This window comes from Carcharodon carcharias, chromosome 12, assembly GCF_017639515.1.
Source record: "Carcharodon carcharias isolate sCarCar2 chromosome 12, sCarCar2.pri, whole genome shotgun sequence".
Taxonomy (NCBI): domain Eukaryota; kingdom Metazoa; phylum Chordata; class Chondrichthyes; order Lamniformes; family Lamnidae; genus Carcharodon; species Carcharodon carcharias.
This window is the reverse complement of record NC_054478.1, coordinates 135,132,467-135,156,316: the sequence shown is the minus strand read 5'-3', so window position 1 is coordinate 135,156,316 and position 23,850 is coordinate 135,132,467. Positions and strand designations below refer to the sequence as shown.

General features: G+C 39.8%; 1 protein-coding gene across 1 annotated transcript in view; it reads right to left on the bottom strand.

Moving 5' to 3' along the window:
* Positions 1–23,850, bottom strand: part of creb1b (cAMP responsive element binding protein 1b) — a 72,629-nt gene that overhangs the window by 23,211 nt on the left and 25,568 nt on the right. The window contains exons 2-3 of the mRNA XM_041201486.1: positions 5,971–6,095; positions 187–330 (exon numbers count right to left, since the gene is read on the bottom strand). Coding sequence (XP_041057420.1) covers positions 187–330; positions 5,971–6,075 — 249 coding nt within the window. The 5' untranslated portion in view covers positions 6,076–6,095. The remainder of the gene's footprint in view (positions 1–186; positions 331–5,970; positions 6,096–23,850) is intronic.

Sequence of the window (23,850 nt, the reverse complement as noted above, 5' to 3'; positions counted from 1 at the left end):
GCTTGTTTACACACTTAGAACACCCTCCTCCCCAGATTTAAGCAAAAGCCCATGGAAAATAATTCATGCATACATGTGGGCTTCATCTCAAACTTAAAATAGTTCTTCAAGCTTGAAAAGTGTGGTTTATGTTTGGGTCAATCTAGCATACACTTTGCAGCATACGATTACTTGAGTGGGACTTACATGGACAGTCTGGACTTGAGGCGACTGTATAACTGATGACTGAGCTGCCTGGATAACTCCTTGGACTTGAACAGTCTGTCCATTAGGCAACTGCACTAAAGTTACTGTTGGACTGGCTGTGGACTGGATCCCAGGCATGGTTACCTGTAAATATCAAATATAATAAAACTTGATTATTGCAATTAGTTCACGTTCCATAGATTAATTCACATCTTTTCATTCAAATATTAAATACCATGACATCAGAAAAACGTGCTCAATACAGCAAAATATGCAGAAAAGCTGCTGTGTGCAAGAAATCCAAACTTAAACACTTAATTTGATTTATTTGGAAAGATATTCCAAGGCTCTTCAGGGAGGTGTCCCTGTGCTTGCTGACCTATATAGGCTCACGATAATCCACCAATGCTTCAAATTTATAGTTCCCATCTTGTGTTCAAATCCCTCTACCATCTCTTTCTCTGCAACCTCCACCAGCCCTATAGTTCTTTGAGAAATCTGTGCTCCTTCAATTTTGGCCTATTTTGCACTCCAACTTCCTTACTCCAAGGTAGACAGCCATATCTTCAGCTATTTGGGTCCCCAAGGTTTGGGATCCCTCCCGAAATCTCTTTGCCTCTCTCTTTCATCTTTTAAATCTCCTTCAAAGCTATTTCTTCAAACAAGCTTTTGGTCACCTGCCTTACTGTCTCCTTTTGGGTCCAGTGTCAATTTTTTGTCTACTTATGCACCATATAAAGGCTAGTTGCTATTCAAAAACAAATATTAGGAGGAATTAGGTGAGTTTAGGACAAGCTGAATAATGAGGGCAGAAGCTGGGTGACTGACCAGGAGAAAATTACGTTTGGATGGAACAGTGGCATGGATAAGGATTTGGTAACAGGTAATGTTTTGAGGTAGGCGCAAAGGTATACAGACAGCTTAGCTCAGGATCGAAAAGGACAATGAGGATGCACACAATCTGGTTCAGCATAAGGTGGTGATTGGGAAGACAATGGGGGTCAGTTCTGAGTGCAGTGTGTTTGTAGCAAGCCAAAGGGTATGGCTCCAATCTTTTCAATGACCAGCTGGAGGAAACTGTCAAAACTGGACACTAGACTGTCCGAGACATAGAGGCAGAGGGGTTGGAGGAATAGTGGAGTTGTAGAGTTGAATGCCATCAGTATATATATGGAAGCTGACCCCATGTCTATTAAAGAACAAAGGGCAGCATGTGAATATGGAATAGGAGGGAACCCTGGGTGGCTCGAAGTGGAACTGCAAGGTGATGCTGTGAAGTGGGAATTTTGAAAGAGTGTGGATTCTTCATACAATATTGAGTATTTTTTAAAAGAAAAAGAATAACTTTCATTTATGTACTGCGTTTCATAAACTCAATGTCCCAAAGTGCTTTCACAGCCAATGATGTCCTGTTGAAGTATAGTCACTGGTGTAATGCAGAGAAGCTTAACAACCAATTAATGCAGAGGAGAACAGGAATTATTCTTAAAACAATGTTGAAGGAGGAGGAACTTTTCTCAGGAAAAAGGAAAAGGGTTGAACTGAGATTGAGGAATAAATAAGGAGGAGCTTGGTATCATCAGCACACATGTGGGCATACGAATCAGGAAGAGTAGGCCACTCGGCCCCTCGAGCCTCCTCCGCCATTCAAGAAGATCATGGCTGATCTGATTTTAACCTCACATCCCTGGCCACCCCGATGGCCTTTCACTCCTTTGCTTATCAAGAATCTATCTCTGCCTTAAAGATACTCAAGGATTCTGCCTCAATCACCTTTTGAGGAAGAGAATTCCAAAGTCTCTCAACCCGTAAAGAAAATTTTTTTCCTCATCTCTGTCCTAAATGGGTGACCCCTTATTTTAAAACAGTGGCCCCGAACTCTAGGTTCTCCCACAAGAGGAAATATCCTTTCCACATTCACCTTGTCAAGTCTCTTCAGGCTCTTATATGTTTCAATCAAGTCGCCTCTTACTCTTCTAAACTCCAGCAAATACAAGCCCAGCCTGTCCAGCCTTTCCTCATTAGACAACCTGCCAATTCCAGGTGTTAATCTAGCAAACTTTCTCTGAACTGCTTCTAATGCATTCGCAGCTTTACTTACTCTAGTACTCCAGATGTGGTCTCACCAATTCTCCGTATAACTGAAGTACAACCTCCCTACACTTATATTCAATTCCCCCTGCAATTAATGATAACATTCTATTAGCTTTGTTAATTACGTACTGCACCTGCATACTAATCTTTTGCGATTCATGCACTCAATACCCAGGGCCCTCTGCATCTGAGCTCTGCAACCCCTCATCGCTTAGGTGATATGCCTCTTTTTTATTCATCCTCCCAAAATCGACAACGTCACATTTTCCTACATCATACTCCATTTGCCAGATCTTTGCCCACTCACCTAACCTATCTATATCCTTTTGTAGCCTCCTTATGTGCTCTTCACAACTTACTTTTCTGCCCATCTTTGAGTCATCAGCAAATTTAGCAACCATAACATCGGTCCCTTCATCCAAATCATTTATATAAATTGTATACATTTATGTAAATAAATTGTAAAGAATTGAGGCCCCAGCACTGATCCCTGGGGCACACCATTTGTCACGTTCTGTCAACAAGAAAATGAGCCATTTATGCCTACTCTGTTTCCTGTTAGCCAATCCTTTATGCATGCCATTATGTTACCCGTGACACCATGAGATTTTATTTCTGTAATAACCTTTGATGAGTTACCTTGTCAAATGCCTTCTGAAGATCTAAGTACAGTGCATCTACTGGTTCCCTTTTATCCACAGCACCTGTTACTTCTTCAAATAACTCCAATAAATTGGTTAAACATGATTTCCCTTTCACAAAGCCACACTGACTCTGCCTGATTACATTGAACTTACCTAAGTGCCCTGATATAAAGTCTTCAATAATAGCTTCTAACATTTTTCCCATGACAGATGTTAAGCTACCCCATGTCCATGGATGATGTTGATAAGGAGCAGCATAGAAAGGGGCTAAGAATAAATCCTTGGCAGGAGACCCAGAAGCTAACAAAAGTAGGACAAGCCAGTGCTGGTGATGCTTGAGCTATGATTATATAGCTAAGAGCTGGACAATGGAAGAGATGTGTTGGAAAAGGACAAGGAGTGTCAATGCATCTCATTTTTTGAATAAACTGGGTCTTATTCTTTCTTGGTCTGGCTTATCTACCCAGTAACATATTTGTTAAAATCCTGATCCAAATCAAAAGGCCCACCCCATTTTTAGCTTTTGTTGTGCTAGATACAGCTTAAAATTTTGTTGTCACATGATGATAAAGAAGCTTTCAAAAATATAATAATATTTTGAAAAAAATCCAGAATGTTCCAATACCACTATAAATGGTATCACTCCAGATATGTATGCAGCTTTGCTTTGTAAGACACAAGGTCTAAGGTGAATGATAACAGTGCTCAAGAATGGAAACTTCATACATAATGTTAGAATCATGGAGTAATTGCTGTACACAATTGGTTAGGAGTAGGTAGAAGTTGCCCCAAGGGTCAAGAAAGCACCCATTCCCAGTAGCACTTCTGTTCTTTCAGTTAGTGGTGAATTATGCCCAGGTTTGTGCTGTGGATTTGGCCTGCTAGGAATCGAGCTGAGATTGCTCATGCTGTTGACACAAAAATCAACCCTTTTCAGCCAAACATTTTCTCTTCGTCGTGTAAGGTCACTGACTTATGCTTGGATACGGTTCCATGGACATGGACAGCATTCGACCTAAACTATTAAGTGCTAGTGAGATATTTGACTGTGGAGGCAATCATAGCTGAACTGTGTCCTTGCTTATAATGCTCACTGTCCAGTAAACATAAGAACATAAGAGCTAGGAGCAGGAGTAGGCAATTCAGCCCCTCAAGCCTGTCCCGCCATTCAATACGATCATGGCTGATCTCATTTCAACCTCAACTTCAATTTCCCGACCTCTCTCCATAACTTTTCAACCCGTTGCTAATTAAAAATCTGTTTATCTCCTCAAATTTATTCAGCGTCCTGGCATCCACTGCACTCTGAGGTAGTGAATTCCACAGATTCACAACCCTTTGAGAAAAGTAATTCCTCCTCATCTGATTTAAATCTACCACCCCTTGGCCTAAAACTATGGCCTCTTGTTCTAGAATGCCCCACAAGGGGAAACATCCGCTCCACATCTACTTTGTCTATCCCCTTTAGCATCTTATATACCTCAATTAGATCTCCTCTCATCCTTCTAAACTCTAGCGAGTATAGGCCTAAACTACTCAATCTCTCCTCATAAGACAAGCCCAATCTAGTGAACCTCCTCTGAACTGCCTCCAGTGCAACTACATCCTTCCTCAAGTAAGCGGGCCAAAACTGTGCACAGTACTCCAGGTGCGGTCTCACCATGCCTTGTACAGTTGCAACAACACTTCCCTATTTTTATACTCTATTCCTTTAGCAATAAATGCCAAAATTCCATTTGCTTTCCTTATTAACTGCTGTACCTGCATACTAGAAAAAGACTTGAACTTATAAAAATCTTTCTCACACACAGGATGTTCTAAAGCACTTTATAGCCAATAATGTACTTCTGAAGTGTGTTGGACATTGTAGAGAGAACTTGTCTGTATAATGGAGCAATAGACTTTTTCAATAGAAACAGCGTGGTTCTGAAAGGTCATGTGAGGAATGCATAGTTTATCCTCTGACGTGCAAAGTAGTACACAACAATGACAATGTCAGCCATGAATGATTAAAGTGCAACTCTAGGGGCTAGGATAATTACTATAGGTAGAGGTAGCCTTTCACTTTGGTATGGAAAGTTGACTGTTGGTATAAATTGTTTTTGAAAGAAGTTGGAACAGTTGCATCAACATGTCTTATTTAAGGGAAGCAACTTTGGAATAAAGAAAACTACAACCTTTTACCCGAATAAACTTTCTTCAAAGGAGTTTAGGACCAGATATATCATGAGGTCTTATTGGTGACAAGTATATTTGATGTAGGTAAAACAGTGTATAAAGGATCATTGGTTTTCAACAGGTTTTTTTTTGAAGAGAACTAGAAAGGTACAGAAGCTCAAAATTCTCTCTGAACATATTGGACCAATCACTCTGCTGTATATCAATAAAGTTTGTTCTATATACTAAACCACAAAGTGTTCCATGCTTACTCAAAACATGTTATGAACCATAGAAGAAAGGAGGTCGATTGCCAATAAAGTGTAGTCACTGGAACATAAGAAATGTGGCAGGCAATTTGTATCCACAGACAGCAATGTGGTAACAACCAGATCATCTGTTTTATCTAAAGCAGTTCAGAGATAAATACTGACCAGGACACCAGGGAAAATTATCCAGGCTCCTCTTCAAAATAGTTCCCACCTCAGCAGGAAGGATGGGGCACCTTGGTGTAACATCCCATCCAAATGACCCCACTTCTGAGAATGTAACACTCCCTCAGTATTTGAAGCCATAGCATTCTGACTTGAGAGATAACAGTGCTACCATCGAGCCAGTTACTGGGTCTGCATGAAGTAGGAACCCTGGCTGATTATCCCCTCCCTTGCCAGGGCTACTGAGACCGGGACCAAAGGTGGAACTGGCACACTACCCTGACAGAAATTAATTAACTTTATCAGTTAGAAAGCTTTGAAACCAATTTTGAGAGAAAAGGACAGTTACATATGTAGGGTTTGGGGAATATTTCAAAAACATTTAAATTGAAGCTGGGAATACTTGTGCTTTCATCTGTCACAAATTATCATTTGTTAAGCACATTGAAAAATACCTGTGCTATAGTTGCAAGCTGTGCTTGTGTCTGAACTGCTAGCTGGTGGGTTTCCGTTTCTGAAATTGGAGTGTCACCATGTTGAGCATCTGCACTGGAATCCATTGTTTCCTTTACCTGCAGTACTAGAAAATACAGAATGAAAGCATAAGCAACACACACTGTCAACAATACAACATACTGGGAAAAACAGGTGTCCACAACAATGATTTGGCAAGTTATTCAAAAAACTGCTTCTGGTTTCTGAAGCCACATGCTGGTATTGTTTTCCTTGGAGCAGAAAAAGTAAAGATGAGATTTAAGAGAAATGTTCAAAATGACAAGGGGTTTGATGGGAGCAAATAAGGAGAAACTGTTTCTTTTGGCAGGAGGGTTAGTAACCAGAGGACATTGGCAACAGAGTCAGAGGGGAGATGAGAATTCCTTTTATGCAACAAGTTATTATGATCTAGAATGCATTGCCTGCAAGGGTGGTGGAAGCAAGTTCAACAGTAATTTTTAAAAGGGGATTAGTCATATACTTGAAAAGAAACATTTTCAGGGTTATGAACAAAGAGCAAGGAAGAGCGACTATTTGGATAGCTAAAATTGACTCATTGTATTGAACAGAATTGTTTCTTGGGGTGCGATGGTGGCAGGGGTGGGAAGGAGGTGTAAAGTAAAAAAATTATGCTATCAACTTCAGTGAAAATGATATGGTAGATATAGTTTATCTCACAACAGTGGAAGAGTCAGATGTTACGTAGGAGTGTTTCACGAAAGAATGAATACCTGCATTGCACCATTGCAAGCAAGATTTATATTCAGTAGATGCACTTATGTATCTTAACTGTACTTTCGACAGTCACATAAATATGCCATGCCTAATTATGAAATGCTGCTGCACCTGGAAACTACAACAAATGGCTGATATATAAGGGGGATTTGATTTTAGGGTTCTCCTGTCTCAGTTATATTTCAGTTTTTAAATTTAAGTTTTTTTCTCTCTTCTGTTGTTTCTCCTTTCCCGAAGGCAGTGGATTCACAGGTATTAAATTGGTCTTTCAGTACCAGGTTCATGTGACCATCCTGCATATTGTAGCTTCCGTAACGAATATCTCACTGTTGGGGTGGGGGTGGGGGGTGCACATTGCTAAGCCTCCTCCTGTATCACTGGACATCTTCCAGAAGTGAGCTCGCAAGGCGATTCCACAGTCACACCATTCCATGACCACCTCCAACACCAACCGCACCGCCCCCCCTCCTCTAACTTCTAGCCCAGGGACAGATCTGGCAACAGACTCCCACTACACCTGCGCAGTCAAAACTGACAGGGAAAATTCAATTCTACAAAAGGACTTTGAAAAACCTCTGTGCTATTCATTCTTAACACGAGACACAAAAATGTTCAATTTCTCCATAATTAATGGCTCCCTCAGTCTTGAAATATGTGATTGCTGAGAACACGACTTAATTAGTGGCTTTTCAATTTCAGAGTAAAACAGGAATTTCTGTATTTTCATTCAAGGAGAAATTTTAGCCTGCAATTAGTCTCTTTGATAGTTTGTTGAAACATACACTCCTTAAGTTTAGGTTATACTATTTTTTTTAAAATGGTGTGCTCAAGAAGAGTGCAGGAGAATCCAGGTGGAACATATCTCTATCACAAATGAAAGAAGTGCATAGAAACGTAACAGAGAGAGACTCTTAAACAGCAAGATCAAAATAGTTGCACCAAAAACAAAAATTGCTGGAAAAACTCAGCAGGTCTGACAGCATCTGTGGAGAGAAAGACAATTACAAAATATATATATTATTTTCCCACCTATTTCTATTATTATTTTTAAAATTTATTTCCATTCATTGTTTTATCCCCACTTTTTAGCCTATTTCGATCTTTTTAACCCCCACACAACCCCGCTAGGGCCATCAGTCACTTGCTCGTGCTGTTTTCTACTCTTAATGTCACCATTAGCACCTCCTTTAACTAGTATCATCACCATCAACACCCCTTCAACCTTTTGTTTATGACATCTTTCGCAACCTCTCCTTTGCCTCCACCTATCGCTGGCCTTCTAACCAGCTTCACCTGTCCCACCTCCCTTAAACAGTGTATATTTCACCACACTTCTACTTTTCTTTAGTTCTGAAGAGTCATATGGGCTCAAAACGTTAACTCTGTCTTTCTCTCCACAGATGCTGTCAGGCCTGCTGAGTTTTTCCAGCAATTTTTGTTTTTGTTTCAGATTTCCAGCATTCGCAGTATTTTGCTTTTATCTTTTCTTTCAAAATAGTTGCATGTTTGGCACGCATCAATGGGGGGGAAAAAAGTCAAAATTCATCTGGGATTAATTTAACAGGCAGGAAATTACTGGTAAAAGTCATAAATAAAAACTGTACACAGTTTAAAAACTTGCACTATGCCTCAGTCATATGCAGAAATGCTACTCTTAACATATTACAGAGTTATACTCTGAAGTGGCTTCACATGGACTGCAAACAGACTTGTACAGACTGTTTCCTGTGCGTTCAAGATTTTTTGGCTTCATCACTCATCTATAAAATGCACAAGGTTAGAATATAATGTTCAAAATTTGTTTTAGAACAAGTGCAAACACAGCTGTTAAAGCGATAATTCAGTCAAGCCCATCACTTTCGCTGATATATAGCACATAGAGCTTTGCAATTTTTCCCCGTACTGAGTCCAATGTACAAAGAAAGGTTGCAGCACCATGAACACATTTAGTTAGATCATATGGTCTCTCAGTGCTCAATGCAAATATAATGGAATCTGTGGTTTAAATGAGGTGACATTCCATACAGCTGATCCCATACAGGAGACCATGGACAGGGGAGGGGAAGAGAAATAAAATTACAGCTGAGCCCAGTCCTATACGCATCCAACATTGACAAATATGCACTTTTCAGCAGAAGTAACTGGATAGGGATTGGGAGGAATAATCCAGGCTGATATTATTCCTAAGGGAGCTGAGACCAATTTCAATGCCTTTGTGATCCCCTGCTTAAGATCAACAGATTCAGCAGAGGCCAGTAATCAAATCAAGGATCTTTCTGATATGTATCCCTCAACTCATCAGCGGATGCAGACCATCAGCTATCAGACCTCTGATTTTTCACAAGTCTATGTTCTTCTATATTTTTTGGCTGCACTAACTCCTGTCACTCAAATAGATTTGCACACATGTTCTATTACTGCTTCAAAGCAAACACCACTTCTCCCCTCTTAAACTCTTTTTAAAGCCCAAGTCCATACATCATTTAACTCACGTTCCCAAATCCCAAAAGGTTCTTTTAACATCAGATCTGCCTAATAAAAGCTTATAAAGGGGCAAATAGAGCTGGGCAAAAGTAAAAAAAAATCACTCATGCAATCGTTCTTGCATGGATTTTGGATTCACATTTACGGATGCTGATGAAAATCATCAACCACATGTTGTGTGTGATGTTTTCGCTCAGGACAGCGAACTAAAATGCTACTCGAACACCAAGCATCCTGCCCTTAAGAGATAAACTAGAAGATGTTTTTCAAACTGATTCTTTCAACTGAAGCCACAGATTGAAAATTTAGAAGTTCAACATTTGTGATAAGGTTTTTGCAAGATTCTGTGAAGTTTGTTACAAGTTCTTGATCAACTGAGTCACCATTTCATCAATTCTTCAACCAGAGCTTCCAAGCAATACTCGCCTATTTGGTCAAATGTTTGACAGGTTCAATAAGCTCAACCTTTCTAAAGGTAAGAACTATAACACTGTGCATGAATAAGCATAGAGCTTTGCCAAAAGCTTTTGCTGTGGAACAAGAACTTTCTGTAAGAGTTTCCTGATGTCTTCTGTTATTATGGACTATAAAATGTCAGTCTTAGAGGTTTAAGATATAATTCTGGAGCATTTGTCTTAGATTTACAAGGAAGGCAAATTATTGCAGGAATGTTGTATGGGAACTGCTAGGTACTCCACACACTCCACCCTCAAGTTGATGAGATGGGAGCTCGATGCACCAAGTCAATCACAGTTACTATCAGAGGTGAACAGCTACCATTGATGTGTGAAAAGGCAGACTTGCCTTTCACAACGTCAGGTGCCCAAAGTGCTCTTTACAGCCAACAAAGTGTTTTTGAAGTGCAATCAGCATTATAATGTAGGAAATGTGGCAATTTGCGCACAGCAAGGCCTCTCAAAATACCAGTGAGATAATGACTAGATAATCTGCTTTAGTGATGTTTATTGATAACTATTAGTCAGTACACCCTTGCTCGTCTTTGAAAAGTCCCATGGGATTTTGAACATCCTCCCGAGGGGGCAGACAGGTTCCCGGTATAACATTTCATTTGAAATAGGGAAATCTCCGAGTGTAGCACTCTCAGTCCTGCAATCTCTGGAATGGAACCCACCACCATCTGACTCAATTGACAGTGTTACCACTGAGCAAGTGTTCCCTTGCAAGCAGGAAATTTACCAACATATGCTTCAGCTAAGTCGCTCATTGTACGAATAGGTTGACACCAGGGCTCTCAGTTTTTTGCAAGATGCAATCCAGCAATAAGAAGGAAACATTTCAGAATTGTACTTAGCAATTCTCCCCCTGCTTATTAATTAACTCTAAGCATTGACACTAAGTTGAAATGAACTTTCAGCCCATTTGGCTTCCTGTTGAGAAAAAATGCTGAATAGCATGACAAAAATATTATGGGGCAGAAATTAGTCTCGGGCAGTGGTGCAAAATGGGTGGCATTGGATCGGCAGCCCGTTGTATGTAGCATCTGGTATTTCATTATAACGCAATCAATTGAATCAGATATCTGACACGGCACATAATAGGTGGCCGATCTGGTGCTGCCCATTTTGCACCACCACGAGACAAATTTCTAGCCATCTGTTTAAAAATTCTGCTCCCGCAACCCAGACAAAATTCAGTTTTTCACAGATTCCACCTGAAGTAGCTTCCACAGTCCTAATCACATATTCATAAGTGGAATATTAATGATTGCACAATCTACAAGGGCAAAAATAAAAAATATATTTCATAATATTAGGAATTCATATTGCAAGGAATGGGAAAAAAGTAGCTAATGTCCTTTTCATTATAAAACTCAATACTTTTGAGGTAGTCTAATGAAAAGGAATTGATGAAATTGATCCACACACGTTCCATTAGTGTGCAGGACTCAAAATACAAGGGCACACAAGTTAAAACTGGTCAGTCAGAAGAAAGGAATTAGATGAATAGTGCTCATCCAAAAGATAATAAAGATGTGTAATAAGCTGTAATGCAGTTATTAATGTAACTGAAGCAGGTAGTAGTCATGGGCTCAAGATAACTGGATAAATTTCTTGAGGGAATGACAAAATAGGTGAAATTAATCTACCACAAAAGGATAGGCCAGTTAAATCCAGTGGATTTTTCTGTTCCTAAACACTCTTACAAACTAGCTGAACATAAAAAGCAATAATTTCCCCCTAGTAAAGATCTAATTGAATTCAGGCTTGGTTGAAGGATTTAAGAAATTAAACAGAGTATAGATTCAACAGGGGAGGGGGGGCGGTGGCAAAGAATTTAACACATGGGTCTGAGAAAATAGAGGAATGAAAACTAGGGTGCAGAGTTCAACCTGAACCAAATCTTGGTTGTCTGAGTGGCCTCTTCCTGTTCCTAGATGTTTAGTCTGATGTGAAAAGTTAAATCCCATTAAAGGTCAGATTTACTTCGAAGTTTATATTTCTGCCCAAAATGTAAATCAACATTATGCTCTGGTAATGTGGGGAACATCATAATTTAATGTTTCGATGAATCTGTACATCCGTCATGTATTTGCTTATTTGTTCACCCATTAGCTAAACTAATGAGGTTACATAAGAGTTGTGTGTAAGGTATGCTAAATGTTGCAGAGGAAACCTTATATTTCAAGGGTTAATGAATATTTTTATTAGCACTTCCATATTGAGGGAGAAAGTGAAATTTAAAAACAAATATGCCTTCAGTCCCTTTACAAGCCAGGATTCATTTAGGCTCCTTGATCTTATGTAGAGACCTTTTGAGTTTTAAATGGAGGGAGGTCCCAAGCCCTCTCCGAGAAAGAAGCTCTTTATTGTTCCTGGACAATGCCCTTCAGGTGTCTATAAGTTTCTTGATATGGCTTAAGAAATGTCAGTTATTCAATTATTTCTCATATGCATAACTGGTTCAGGCTTGTTCGGACTGGAATCATTTTTCTAGGCTCTGTTTAAATGGGGAGCCAATTTAAAACTAAATTTATCATTCTTACCCTGCATAGTACATCAACAGAAACTATTACATTAAAGGAAGCATGATTCAAGCTGATTCTACATGCAACACAGAAATATTTTGTTGTAATTTCTTTTACGTTTGCTTTTTAATTTTGCTTTCTTCCACTTCAAGTTTCCTTATATGACCCATTGCGTGAGGGCAGATAGGTATTTGGTGCCAGGGTTTTCAAATGCTTCCCATTATCAGCATTTTTAAGAAGGGTGGCTGTTCAATTTTTTCTGCCTATATTCACCATCTCCCCGAGATGGTACAGCTAGGATGACAAATTCAGTATATTACCACCCATCAACTCTGTGCTCGCTCATTCCTGGTCCTGCAGGACTTCATCCTTGTTTCCAGGTTCCTTCAAGACTATCCCCCTCCCTATCTCTGGAAAATTCTCCAGCCCTAAAACCCTTGAGATATCCATATTCCAATTCTGGCTTCTTGTAAATCTCTAATTTTCTTCAACCACAACTGGTCGCCATGCTCCCAACTTTTTTGGACCTCATCTCCTGAATACCCCTCATAAATCTCTCTACCCTTGTCTCTCCATTAAATGCTCCTTAAAACCACTTCGATCAAGCTTTTGGTCACCTGTGCTAATATCTCCTTACAGGACTTGGTGTCAAGTTATGTTCAGCGGCTTAGCGTGTTTTACTACATGAAAGGTGCCATGTATATGCAAGTTGTTGTTGTATAGAGAGGCCATAGACTCAAAGCCTAAACACTCTATGGCACACTTTCACCTATCTTTAGATTTCCAGAGCATTCCAGTGTCGTTACAAGTCTTACTTGATGCATTGGTACAAATAGTACTTAATTTTGAGATTCAGTACAACGCCAATGTGCTACTTGTGAGATATTCTTAACACATCACCTAAAACTTCTCCCATCACGATACAAGAGATACAACGATGGAAACACACCATTATCTGCTTTGGGCAGCACAAGGATAATGGTACAAGTCAACACCACTGTTAGCCCCTGTGCACCAACTACACCCTCTCCCCATCCCCAGCTTGTCTACGAAAATGCTAACGGAACCACTGTAGCAACACATGCTCACACAACTGCCTTGTTTAACTTCTACGCAGATACACAAACCACTGTATAAAGACGTGGTAGCTTTGTTCCTGCCACCAGTGATAAACCTGTAACCATTAAGACTGCATCTAATGTTAAGAGTTCAAAATATTCTGTCCAGGCAAACTGCTGGGTGATTTCCATTGCTCAAGTGGAGGGCATAAAAAAAACCTTATATATAACTGATGGGGAACACTGTTAACCTTTGATCAAACATTTCATGAGAACTTAACAAATGAGAAATAGATTCCATCTAAAAAATGCTCATGGAAATAACCAGAAATTCTCTAATACCTGTAAATGTCCATTGTTTAATTAGTCATAATTACCAGATTAGCTAAATGGGATGATTACCTTGAAAAATACAAGGTCAGGTCATTAACTCCTTACACCAATTTCTAGCTGCCTCAGCAACAAAAAGTAACTACTATATCATATGCCACTCTCTGAATAATTCTAAATTTTAGTTGATCATTAGTCACAAAATACACATTTTTAATGCTTTAAAAAAAGAGAAAGGCTTGCTTTACAGCAAATGAAATACTTTTGAAGTGTAGTGCTTACTCTAATGAAGGAAACATGGCAGCCGATTTGCACACAATAAGTTCCCACAAGCAGCAATGTGACAACGACCAGGTAATCTGTTTTGTTCATTTTGGTAGTGGGATAAATATTGGCCAAGGCAGTGGGGAAAATCCCTGCACTTCTTGAAAATAATGCCATAGGGTCTTTTACCACCCAAGGGTACAGATGGGAACATGATTTAATAACTCATCCAAAAGAAGGCACCTCCAACTGTGCAGCACTCCATCAGTACCAGATTGGAGTGGCAGTCTGGATTATTTGTTCAAATTTCTGAGTGAGATTTGAACCCATAATCCATACTTCATGGCGAATATCTCATTCTTTTACCAACAGTGGGAATCAAAGCATACTGCTCCTGGGAGAATTAGCTCAAGGACACAAAACAATTCGTTGATGAAGTTTAGTTTGCACATCGTCCAGGTGAACCATATGCTCGCTTTACTTTTGTGACAGTAACTGAGCTACATGAAGTTCAACCTTCTCTGTATAGCTACTGCAGAGTAAAAATAAATATTCAATAATAATCTGGTATTAAAAAGTCTAATGATGACCATGAAACCATTGTTGATTGTTGTAAAAATCCATCTGGATCACTAATGTCCTTTAGGGAAGGAAATCTGCTGTCCTTACCTGGTCTGGCCTACATGTGACTCCAGACCCATAGCAAAGTGGTCGACTCTTAAATGCACTCTGAACATGGACAATTAGGGATGGGCAATAAGTGCTGTCCCAAGCCAGCAACATCTACATCCCATGAATAAAAAAAGGTGCCCTTTGCAATTTTGCTGCCCCAACCTAATCAAAAATTGCATTCTGTATGGTATGTTCACATACCATAATGGGTTCACTTATTACACAGACATTTCCATTACCTAGCTTTAGCACAATGGACTTCTCTACCCTTATTTGAATGGGCAGCGCAAAAATCAATTAGTTAGGAACAAAGTATATCTACTATTAAAAGATTCTGCTTGTATGAATGTAATACAGTAATAGTATAGAGCCCCTGCAACCAAAAAGAGTACAAAACCAAAGAGATAATTCTCTTTACAGGAAATCCAACAGTCTTGAGTAATGCAAGAAATCAGGCCTTTGTCATGCACCGTCCAATCCAAGTATACCCAGCCCCAGCCCTCAAATGCTCTCATTGTTTCAGAACAGACATCTTGACTCTCAAGTCACTTCTCTTCCAATCCATGGAATATAAGGCTACATATAATGCCACACCCCAGCCAGAATGGAGGCAATTTGGGTGATTTCCCCTGTCTATCATGCTTTTAAGTGACTGGCACTGATTTTATGCACCTAATTTATATTATGGAACTATTCACCACTCATTACATTTTGTTGGAGAAATAATCTGGCTTTTATCATGAGGCTTTTAGTTCATGTCACTTTAAATAGACTCTGCTGTAAGTCCCTCCCTGTCTCCAATTAATTGTCCGACACAATACTTTAATATTATGACCGAGGATACAGTGGAGATTTACAAGGATGTTGCCACTGCTGGAAAATTGAAGCAATAAAGGAAAGATTGAATAGGCTGGGGTTGTTCTTCTTGGAGCAGAGGAGGCTGAGTGGCGATCTGATTGAGATGTACAAAATTGTGCGGGGTCTGGATAGAGTGGATGAGAAGGGCCTATTTACTTTAGCAGAGAGGTCCATGGATCGGGGGCATAGATTTAAAGTGATTGGCAGAAAGAGTAGACGAGGAGATGAGGAAAAACATTTTCATCCAGAGGGTTTGGAACTCACTGCCAAAAAGGGTGGTAGAGACAGAAATCCTCAGCTCATTTAAAAAGTGCATGGATATGCAACTCAAGTGCCGTAACCTGCAAGAATGCAGGCAAAATAAATGCTGGAAAGTGGGATTAGGCTGGGTGGCATTTTTCAGCTGGTGCAGACACGATGGGCCAATTGGCCTCTTTCTGTGTAAACTTTCTATGATTCTATGAGGAATCACTGGGTGTATATATATATACCGACTTACACAACCTTACTGTAGTTCATCTGGAAAGACTTTACCCTTACTTTTCCACTGTGTTCTACAGTTGTGATTGAGTCATGGGTCATGCCTCCCTGCTCCTTCCCAAACTCCAGCTGCCCAACCATTTCTATCTTCACATCCAGCCTTAATTCCCACCCCACTCAGTTCCAATTCCTTTACACATGTAGCCCAGTCCAGTACCCCTTCATACCTCTCCCAGAAAGACAAGATCATTTATAATGCTGCCAAAAATGTGGAGTCAAAGTTTTCCACCAGGATGTGGCAGCCAAGAGGAAAATTAGAAAGCAAAGACAGACAGTAAAAAATGGAGATTGATAAAAACAAAACAGAGAAAGTGTGTGAAGGCATCACCTCTTCATAAGAGAAAAGGATAAGCGTGTGGAAGGCAAAGGGAGAGCCATACTCAAAGAGAACAAAATGTGAAAGAGAGGCAGAGGGAAGTTTAAATTAAAAGACCTGATAGAAGCATAGCAAGAGAAAGAAACAGAAATAGTGGTTAACACAGAGGGGGTAGGAGGGGCTCAAGCAGAGACATATTATTAACAAGAACTCTTCTTTTGTCCAGCAGCAATACCTTTTTCAGAGTTCTGCAGAGAGGGAGTCAAGATCAAGTGTGGGGATGGGGTTGAGAAAAGAATAATTCCACCAGGGTACAGCAGTCCCCTTGTTAAAGTCATGTATTCTGTCCTTAATTTTATATATTAGCAGTGAAAGTTTCTACTTCTGCATTTGTAAAGGGCACTGTCTGTATAAACTTATCAATTAATAATTATATCCTCCCGCCAATTTTTGCAGCACATGTAGTGGGAGGAGGCTGTCCTTTCACTGAGACAAGTTTACATTGACAGTTTCCAGTCTAAATGTGGGCACAACATCATAACCACGGACAAAAACAGAATTACCTGGAAAAACTCAGCAGGTCTGGCAGCATCGGCGGAGAAGAAAAGAGTTGACGTTTCGAGTCCTCATGACCCTTCGACAGAACTTGAGTTCGAGTCCAAGGACTCGAACTCAAGTTCTGTCGAAGGGTCATGAGGACTCGAAACCTCAACTCTTTTCTTCTCCGCCGATGCTGCCAGACATGCTGAGTTTTTCCAGGTAATTCTGTTTTTGTTTTGGATTTCCAGCATCCGCAGTTTTTTTGTTTTTATCATAACCACGGATCCTATCTCCAAATTACTTATGGTCTTATTGAACTTTTAAGTATGTGTTTTTTTAAAAAAGGGCATATAAATAAAAGCTGGCTGAGACTGTAAGGTAGCCACTTGCTGGAAAATTCCTATGTGGGTTACTTGACCAACTAGTTGAAAGAGAATGGGGTGTTGCACCTCAGACAAATGCACTTCAAAGGAAAAGATACAATGCAAACTGAGCTGTAATCTCTTGTGGTTGCAGAGATAATGGAAAATGATTACCATCTTAGCCGAAACCAACTCCTGTTGAGTTATATCCCAGACTGTGAACACAAACTGAGCTTAAAAGAAAAAAGATCTGGGCAAAAGACATGTTTTTTTTTTCCTTCCAGGAATACACAGGGAAAAGGGTTTAAAAAAGCCAAGCGCAACCCTAGTTGTGTGTGCTAGTCTGGTGTTCTGTTCTGGTGTGAGTGTGCTGTGAAGGTCACAGCTGAAGAACACCAACTGGGGCACCCCTATGCTTGCAAATAAAAAAAGGTTTTCTCTCCGATTGCTGGAAGCAAGTCACAAGTCAGCAAAGTCACAGTCGAAAAGGAAACAGGAGAACTCCTTTCAGCTAACCTGCAAAACCAAGAACCTCCAAATCAAATGCTCAACTGCCAAAGTCAGTGTTACTGGAATTAGCCCAACTTAACAGCCACAACTTTTCGCCATCTCTCCTCATGGACAAGCCAAACGACTGATTTGTATATTACTTTTTACTTTTATTTTTGGACTCAATTTCTCATTTCCAACCTGTGTTGCGTTTTCATTATTTCCCCCCCACACCGTGTTCAGTAACTAATAAACATATTCTTTCTTTGACTCAAGACAACCTGGTTAAATTGACTCCTTTTAAAACATAAGTACATTTTGGACTGGGAAGGGATCCTTTTTAAATTAACCTTGTTGCGACCAACCAAGGGGGTTGAATAAAGAAAGGGAGCCAGTTTATCCCTCCTCTGGGATTATAAATTGGGAGAACCTCACTTGGGGGGGGCCAGCCGTAACAACAGCAATGTCTTGGGAAAAATTGAGATAAAGTACATAAACAAACAAACAGCATGATTTTCCAATATGAACAGTTAATGGCTACCTCCTGGAAAATCAGTGATCAAAAATATTGAATCCTCAATCTACTACTAAAATGTTGTCAAAATTATATTGGTTCCCCTCATTTCACTTCACTCATTCCAATTCAACAGAATCATTGATGAAACTGAACTTCTATCAATAGAACAGTATATAAAGAATGGCGGAGCAGCAAATATTGTGATGGCTCTAACTGCAGATTTTAAATCTTTGAGCATTTTCGATGCAAGGTGTTGGAAGGGATTGGGTCATGTGAAGTTACAGGTTCAAAATGGATGAGGCAAGAGTTGGAAAGTTTCATACAAACATTACAAGATAAACTGTAGCCTGGAGTTTCTAGGTGCAGGCGGAGATCACTGAATGATCTTCCATCAAGCTGTTAGGGTTGCCACAACTCTTTTGCAGCCTGCTCCAGTTTTCCCCGAGGGCCGAAAAAGAGTCATATTTGACTTGAAATGCTAACTCGGTTTCTCCCTCCACAGGTGCTGCCAGACCTGAATATTCCGAGCACTTTGTTTTTATTTCATTAATTGGCAAGGCATTTCAGTGAAGCAATACCTATAAAATCAAATCTTTAGGAGACTGAGTGGGCATTGAGTTGAAATACTGGTCTTTTATTTCTGGTTCAAATCCAGACAAAATTTACTGGATGAAGCCATCAGTTCTTTTTGTCTGTAAAGGACCTGCATGAGATGAATTTGAACAACCTCAAACCTGGTTAGCGCAAGCATGTGTCAAGGTTATTTAGCTGGTACAAATCAACAGAATTGCCCCATAGTGTATTTGCACTACATCTGTAACTTTGAAACAACTTGGAACAACTGTCACAATAGTACAGCTATTGCAACATAAACTCAGTATTATGGTTCACCTTCAAGGAGATCAATCTCACTCCGCTTTTTCCTTAGATGGCCCTATTGCCAAATTTCACCACACAAGTTCAATGGCAAAACAGGATGAAGACTGCTTTACACTAACGTAAAGACACGATGGAAAACCGCTAAATGATTGCTGTCAAAAACTCACAACAGAAACTACATCTATCCTGGGAATACCAAATACAGACTACTAAAAATAGGAAAAGTGTTCTGTTCTCCAGCACTGACAATCCTCTTGCTGGTAAGGGCAAAAATATAAAAATTTAAATAATGATGTTTAGTTAAGAGCCACCCACATATGCTGCCACCTCCCACAAATAAACTAACATATCCTTTATACTGCAGCATGAAGACAGCTTCAAACACAATTTGATAACTCTGCTTTGCTTAGTAACACAACAACAGACCACGTTATAACCCTCAAACCTACATAAGCCCCATACCTTGTTGGTGAGCAGTTATTTTGACAATATGATCAGTTAATTCTTGCTCGTCAGATGCACCCTACAGACTTACTCAATAGACAACCTGTACTGGTGAAGCAGAGTTTTGCACAAAGCAATGTATAGCCCACCAGCTGTTAAAGCTACGACTGTACAGCACCTAAAATTTCACTTGTCAACTAACCTGGTTAATCACCATCTTTGAATTGAAAACAAAGCAACTAAGATTGGCTATTATTCAGACGTTTGCTCATTCTTCCCAGCTCCTGTTCCTAACTTCCTGTTGCATTGTGATTGGTTGCAACTCTTCCTTTTGCTGCTCTTCTCAGTTATAATATGACCCATTTTGTTCTACTTGATTAGTTTAAAACCAAAATGAATAATACGAAAGGCAAAATACTGAGGATTCTAAAATATAAAACTGAAAAATCCTGGAAATACTCAGCAGGTCAAGTAGAGAGAGAAACAAAGTTGACAGTTCAGGTCTGGGACTGTCAGAACTGGAAAGTTTTACAGAAGAATAGATGATATTGCTAACATTTTCCAATTCTTATGAAAGGTCTTCAGCCTGAAACATTAACTCTGTTTCTCTCTGCAAATATGCTGCCTGATTGGCTGTATAATACCAGCATTTTAACAAAAAGTTAACTTAAGTGAATTTAAAGGCTACTTGCAGCTTTTCAGAAACTTTTCCAAATATTTACAGTTAAGACGACAGATCATTTATTAGAATTGCATTCTAGCTAGAAGAAACAGAGGAACATTGATCTCAAGAATTCAAGGCTATTCAGAAAAGGAACAGAATACAAAGCTAGGTGGGAATGTATGGTGTAAAGACACAAAGAGATATAAACAGATTAAATGAATGGGCAGCAAGGTGGCAGGTGGAATATAATGTGGGAAAGTGAGAGGCTATTCATTTTGGTAGTAAGAGAAAAGCAGAATATTTTTAAAAGATGTGAAACTTGTTAATGTTGATGTTCAGAGACCTTGAGTGTACATGTACAAAGAGCACAAAGTTAGCATGAAGGTACACAGCAGGGAATTAGGAAGGCAAGTGGCATGTGGGCCTTTATTGCATGGGGACTGGTGCACAAGACCATGGAAATTTTGTTACAACTGTGGAGGGCTTTGTTGAGACCACACCTAGAGTACTATGCAGTTTTGGTCTCCATATTTAAGGATGTACTTGTGGTGGAGGAAGTACAGTGAAAGTTCACTAATTAGGTTCCTAGATGAAAAGCAAAAACAAAAAATGTTGGAAAAATTCAGCAGGTCTGAAGCATCTGTGGAGAGAGAGATAGAGATAACGTTTCCAGTCCATATGACTCTTCTTCAGACCTAAAGGAAGGTAGAGATGTGGTGAAATACATACTGATTAAGGGGGTGGAACCGGTGAAGCTGACTTTTCTCATCCTGGCATTTTTTGTTTTCGTTTCAGATTTCCAGCATCTGCAGCATTTTGCCTTTATCCTAGATGAGAAGGTTGTCCTATGATGAGAAGCTGAGTAAATTGGATCTATATTCTATGGAGTTCAGATGAATGAGAAGTAACCTCATTGAGATGGACAAGGTTATGAAAGGGCTTGACAGGATAAACTTTGAGAGGTTGTTTCCCCTGGCTGGGGAATCTAGAACACAAGCAGAGTTTCACACTAAGGGGTCATACGAACAAGGAGCATGAGTAGGCCATTCAGCCCCTTGAGCCTGCTTCACCATTTAATAAGATCACGGCTGATCTGATAGTAACCTGAAATCGGCATCCCACCTAATGCCGATAACCCATCACCCCCTTGCTTACCAAGAATCTATCCACCTCTGCCTTAAAAATATTCAAAGGCTCTGCTTCCACCACCTTTTCAGGAAGAGAGTTCCAAAGACACTCAGCCTTCAGTGAAAAAATTTTCAGCTCATCTGTTTTAAATGGACAACCCTTATTTTTAAACAGTGACCCCTGGTTCTAGATTCTCCCACAAGAGAAGACATCCTCTCCACATCGACTCTGTTAAGACCCTTCAGGATCTTATATGTTTCAATCAAGTCGCCTATTACTCTTCTAAACTCCAGTGGATACAAGCCTAGTCTGTTCAACCTTTCCTCATAAGACAACCCACCCATTCCAGGTATTGGTCTAGTAAACCTTCTCTGATCTGCTTCCCACGCATTTACATCCTTCCTTAAATAAAAGGACCAACACCATCCCAAGTTAATCCCTTAGTTTGCCACCACTAGGATAAAGGTTGAATAAGTCTAAAATATCTCTCAGGAGGTGTCATCTGTTGAATACCAGATCAATAGCTTATGCCATCAATGCTCACTCTTTGGAAAATGTCAGAGAGGTGACATTCAGTATAATTTTTTTATGAGGCTTCTGTTTAAGGTGATGAAATGGTTAAGTCAGCATCCCCCAAGTGTACAGGAGGGAAAAATAATCACCAATTCATACTCAAAAGATCAACTAAAATTCCTTTGTCACTAACTACAAATTAAACTTCAGAATTTTTCCACTGGAAATACTGAGTTGGTGATGTTCCCATTAGAGAACTATACTGGGTTACTGTTTTTTTTCTGGACAAGGCAACGTACCAGTTTTGCCTTTTTTACGTAACTCTTGCAACCGACTTATTTTCACCATGCTGATGTATAACACATGCATAGGACAAATCCTTCGAACTTTCAGTTGGTTATTCAGAAAGCTATCTAATGTTTTCAACTACAGTTAACCTGCAGTGCAAAAAATCAATGTAATAACTTAAGGGATGCAAATACAGTGCCTAGCACTTATCATGATGGCCAATATAGAGGGATAGCAATATTACAGTAAACAATATGGTAAATCAGCACTGAATGAAATAAAGATTGCATGCAACACAGCTAGCTTTAAACTGTAGTCTATGCTTAGTGCAAACTAATGCCACGCCACTTAGAGGGCAATAGAAAGGTTTTTAAGAATGTCAACTTATTTCAGATTTCCAGCATCTGCAGTATTTTATTTTAGTATTACTTACATGACTGTTCTTGCATTTAGTGCAAGGCGCAAATTAATGAGTAAGCTCCTACCCAAAATAAATGGAGAACTTAAGATGCTATAGCCGGCAATTTTGAAATTAATGCAAGCAGTAAATGGTTATCGCTTTTAAGCCAATATAATTGACTGCTCACTTTAAACATGGATACTTTAACTGGGGTAACCAAACTCCAGCGCTTATTTAAAAAAAACTTTTGTTTTAAAAATTCATTCATGGGATGTGGGAGTCACTGGCTAGGCCAGCATTTATTGCCCATCCCTAAATGCCCTTGGTCAGAGGGCACTTAAGAGTGGGTCTGGAGTCACATGTAAACCAGACTAGGTAAGGACGGCAGATTTCCTTCCCTAGAGGACATTAGTGAACCAGATGGGTTTTTACGACAATCGCCAATGGTTTTGTGGTCAGACATTTAAGTCCAGATTTTCACTTAATTCAAATTTTCACCATCTGGCATGGTGGGATTTGAACCTGAGTCCCCTGTGTATTACCCAGAGTCTCTGGCGTACTCATCCAGTGATAATGCCACTATGCTGCCACCACCTCCCCTTATTGCCCATCCCTAATTTCCCTCAAGGTGGTGGTGCTGAGGCCCTCCTTGAATCCAACCAAGTTAGGCCATTTCAGATTTCAGTTAAGAGTAAACCATACTGGTGAGAGTCTGGAGTCATGATTGGACCAGACTATGGAAGGATTTCCTTCCCAAAAAGACATTTGTGAACCAGTTGGGTTTTTATGACAATCTCCATTACTGATATTAGCTTTTTAATTCCAGATTTATTAATGAATTGAATTTTAAATTCCTCCAGCTGCCAGTGGGGTTTGAACTCATGTCTCCAGGTCATTAGTCCAGGCCTCTACCAGCCCAGAAAAATAACGACCATGCAACTGTACAAAGGCAGTTTATACTTTATTGAACTTATTTACTTGATGGTATCTTCAGAATCTACAAACTTCATTGCTTCCAAGTAACACACCATCTCAACTTGGACATTTATTGCTGTTCCTTCATTGTCACTGGGTCAAAATCCTAGAACCCTCTACCTTACAGCACTGTGGAGCACCTTCACCACACAGACTACAGTGGTTAAAGGAAAGCTTCACCTGTCACCAAGGACAACTAGGATGGGCAATAAATGGCAGCCTTTTCAATGAGGCCCACACGTCAAGAACGAATAAAACAAAACTTTTCGGAAAGGGGACCAACAATGTGCATACCCATCTCTGAATCATCAGTCTGCTTATCTGAGGTCTAGTACTAAATGACAAAGAATTTACTCCAATTAAATAAGGGTAGACAGAAGCCATTGTCTTCGGTGCAC